Below are 4,476 nucleotides of genomic sequence, written 5' to 3' on the forward strand. Positions count from 1 at the left end.
AGTAGGGGATTCAGCATTATGAAGTTTCATCTGTGATGGATAACGGGGGAAGGTGGGCTGTGGCACCCTAGCAGTACCCGCTAAACTCAGTTGAGTACCTTGTCAGGCTCGGAGGAACGTAGAGAGTAGGGGTCCTGTTTATTGTTTCATTTGTTTGATGTCGGCCACCCTCCAAAATTGGGCGAAATGCCTTGTTATATATATATATATATATATATATATATATATATATATATATATATATATATATATATATATATATATATATATATATATATGTGTGTGTGTGTGTGTGTGTGTGTGTGTATGTGTGTGTATGTGTGTGTGCGTATATATTTATATGGATGGTAGATTCTCAATTATATAAACAAACACGTTTTCATGAGAATAGAGGCTCTCCAGAACATCTGCGTGGCAAGCCCAGCCACCCAGTGTGCCTGTGGTGCCCAACCACTTCAGTGGGTTCCACAGGAAAAAACTTAAACTCACGAACCCCAGCCATACACGTGAAATGTGTAATAGCCATGAGTATATATATATATATATATATATATATATATATATATATATATATATATATATATATATATATATATATATATACATATATATATATATATATATATATATATATATATATTATGTATATATATATATATATATATATATATATATATATATATATATATATATATATATATATATATATACATAATATATATATATATATATATATATATATATATATATATATATATATATATAATATATATAAATATATATATATATATATATATATATATATATATATAAATATGTATATATATATATATATATATATATATATATATATATATATATATATATATATATATATATATATATATATATATATATATGTATGCATATATACATATACATATACATATATATATATATATATATATATATATATATATATATATATATATATATATATATATATATATATATGTATATATACATATATATATATATATATATATATATATATATATATATATATATATATATATATATATATATATATATATATATATATATATATATATCTCACTATGTTGGCCATGAACAACAATGCAGTGTAACTATTAATCAAAAGTTTAGTAATGAAGCTAAGAAAAAACCCCACTACATATTTCAATAGTCAAATACTGACTATGTTTTACATTTTTCTGAATATTTATAACACCAATTGCGTGTGTTTCAATACACTGAACAAGTGTAAAATTTCAATTGTGTTATTGTAATTTCGTAAAATCATTGAAATAATCTATCGCAAATGTCTTTCATTAATCTTATGGAGGAGAGAAGTTTTTCAGCAACTACTGTACATTCCGAATATTTTGTGTATTATCCACACTAAAGAGTAAACGTAATATCTGAAAACTGCTTGTGAATTTTGTTTATGCAAATACTCTATATAGATCTCTGTAAATCATTTAAAATAATGATACAATCTCAGACACAACTGCATTCGACTTAGGATAGATACTTATATTCTTAATCTTTCAGGTCATCGTCATCTTCTACGCCGCCATCATCATCCTTCTCGTCGGGACGAACATCCACCGCCTTCGCCCGCGTCGTCGAAATCGACCTCATCACCGTCATCCTCTCCCAGTCGACACATCAGCCAGTGCTGGCGTCTCGCGGTCGATCTCCTCCTCTTCGACAGATAATCCAGGGCCTGTGTCAACCACTGTTATCAGGGAGAAGAACAATTGGGGAGAGTATGAAGATGCTGCAGTTGTATAATGCTGGATATTCTGGGGACTTAAGTTCAGCTAGTGGACTATATTGTGCCTTGCCGGGAAGAAATTAAGGAACTTGCAAGTATGAATTATTTCCCAAGAAGTTTCTGGGGATGAAAAGAGTTAAAGGTGTTCAGGTGGTGATTTTTAAATTAGGGTCTGCGTTTCTGAAAGTTCTTGAAAGACAATAATCTAAGAAGTACACTTTACAGAAACTCAGCTAAACAGAGTCAGGGATATAAACTAGGAATCAAACTTGTTGCAATGCCTCCAAAGTTCCTATAAGACGGCAACTGAAAATGCCGGATATTATGTGGATTAATAGAAGTTCAATCCTAATTGTAAAAATAAAAACAATCTTTTCGTCGGGTAAGTACGTGTGGAAGAAAGATATTCCAAATTATTCGATAGAAGTGATTTTGAAAGAATTGTTACAACTTTCTATTTAAAAGGGAGTGTAGAAAAAGAAAATATAACAAAATGCGAGTAGGAAATAGCTGTGAGAGCAATGAGTAACGGAATAAACTTGATAACTGTTGCTGTAAACAGTATTGTTTGTGACATAAAAATTGTAACTGCTTACGGTTGAGGAATATTTGGAGAAGAGAAGTACAGTATCACAAATTTTGCCTTTGAAAGATATTTAAACGAAAAATCGTAAACATTATTTTTTGAGGAATTGTTTATGAAGCGTTTTAGCGTGTATTCCTGAGAATTGTTAGTGAATGGAACTTCGTAATTAGATTTGCATTGGAACCATTTGTAAAATGTAAGGTTTGCATCATATATTCTGGAAGAGTTTCCAAAGGAATAGTTTTACATTGTATGTTTTTGAAGTGTTTGCTGAATTGAGGGAAGTTTTATAATCCCATCTTTAGTATTATATAATGCAGAATTAAAATTCCAAATTAATTCAGGTGGATGATATCTTTGGAAACTTTTCATCAATGTAAATATGGGCAAATGTCACTGTTCCAACGTTCGTCTTTAGTGATAATAATCAATTTTGAAATATGTCTCTAAACTCAATTTTCAAAATACAATGAAAAGCCAGTATCAAGCAAATTTATCATATAAGTAAGTATTTGTGAAGTTTAGAAAAAAAATCATGGTGCTTTGGATCTCTCTTCGAAGAAGAGTTTTCAATAGACACTTGTAGTTGTCTACCTGTAAATATAGCTAAAAATTATAAAATTCTCAATAACTTTTTTTCCTTTTAGATAAAATATTAAAATAGTGTTTATGGTTTTAACAAGAATTTCACTGAACGTGACACGCCAATATACAGTTCTAAACATATATTTATAGAAGTATCGGATACGTCTCATAGAATTAATATAAAAATTCCTTATAAGTTAGAAAATATATTCGGTAATTAATATGAATCCTTTATAAAAAAGTAATATATATATATATATATATATATATATATATATATATATATATATATATATATATATATATATATATATATATATATATATATATATATATATATATATATATATAGACCACAATGACCTTTAATACAGAATTCTATCTTGGTAATATATATCCACTACAATTCATTTTATGTTGATATCTTCTGGGAGAGATTCGAACACCTGCCTATTCAGCAGAAAACCATGCCTGCGAGTATTCTACTAACTGAGCCCTCAAGAGAGATATAGGTTTATGACAAGCCGTCGATTGAAATCAAGAGTGTTAGTGATATATTTTCATCACACACACACACACACACACACACACACACACACACACACACACACACATATATATATATATATATATATATATATATATATATATATATATATATATATATATATATATATATATATATATATATATATATATATATATATATATATATATATATATATATATATATATATATATATATATATATATATATATATATATATATATATATATATATATTTATATATATGTGTGTGTGTAGTTCTGTACATATTAATGAAAATCACCTCTGAAAACAAGCATTCTTAGCCAATCCGAGGTGATGGAATGTTAAAGCCACTTCCGTAACTTCATTTTGAAATTATATCTCAGATAATAATATGCCTAGAAATGATTAACTCAAAGGGAAATGTTTAGGCAAAATAGATCATAATGATTTTTTGTGTAATCAAGAACAGACAAGGAAATGCCCATTTTCGCTGAAATAATTGAATATCCATAAAATACACAACAATAATTTTTTTTTTTTTAGAACTTCAGAGATATTTTTCTTAGATAAGGAATAAAAAGATGGTTCTAATAAATTTTATCATATAATCTTTCTGATTAATACAAATAAAAAAAAATTTGCTCCTTACTATTTTTGCTTTGATTTTCTTCAGCAATTGAACAATTGATATTAAGAATGATTATACATAAGATTTCTATGACAAAGTGACATCTTGAGTATCCTCTAAGTGCCGTGCTAAGTAAATTTTTCGATACTTGTGTGAAATGATAATTACCTCTGAAAAACCCAATATTGACCATCTCACAAACTAGTGAATAAGGCTATTGACACTAAGATCAAATGCTAATAAGTATCTATAGGTATGTTATCAATCAATCATGGAAAGAACCTAACTATTAATTTCTTAAATGAATTGGGGACAATAATATTTTCCACTCGCATCAAAATTATAAAATCTAGTTTAATCTTATT

The 4,476-nt window shown here is 27.3% G+C and overlaps 1 protein-coding gene across 1 annotated transcript in view; it reads left to right on the forward strand.

Annotated features, from left to right (window-relative positions):
• LOC137619773 (uncharacterized) overlaps positions 1 to 2,511 on the forward strand; it is a 5,545-nt gene extending 3,034 nt beyond the window's left edge. The window contains exon 3 of the mRNA XM_068350076.1: positions 1,555 to 2,511. Within this exon, the coding sequence (XP_068206177.1) occupies positions 1,555 to 1,797 (243 nt within the window). The 3' untranslated portion in view covers positions 1,798 to 2,511. The remainder of the gene's footprint in view (positions 1 to 1,554) is intronic.
• The last annotated feature ends 1,965 nt before the right edge of the window (positions 2,512 to 4,476 follow it).

The sequence above is a fragment of the Palaemon carinicauda genome, chromosome 26 (assembly GCF_036898095.1).
Source record: "Palaemon carinicauda isolate YSFRI2023 chromosome 26, ASM3689809v2, whole genome shotgun sequence".
NCBI lineage: Eukaryota > Metazoa > Arthropoda > Malacostraca > Decapoda > Palaemonidae > Palaemon > Palaemon carinicauda.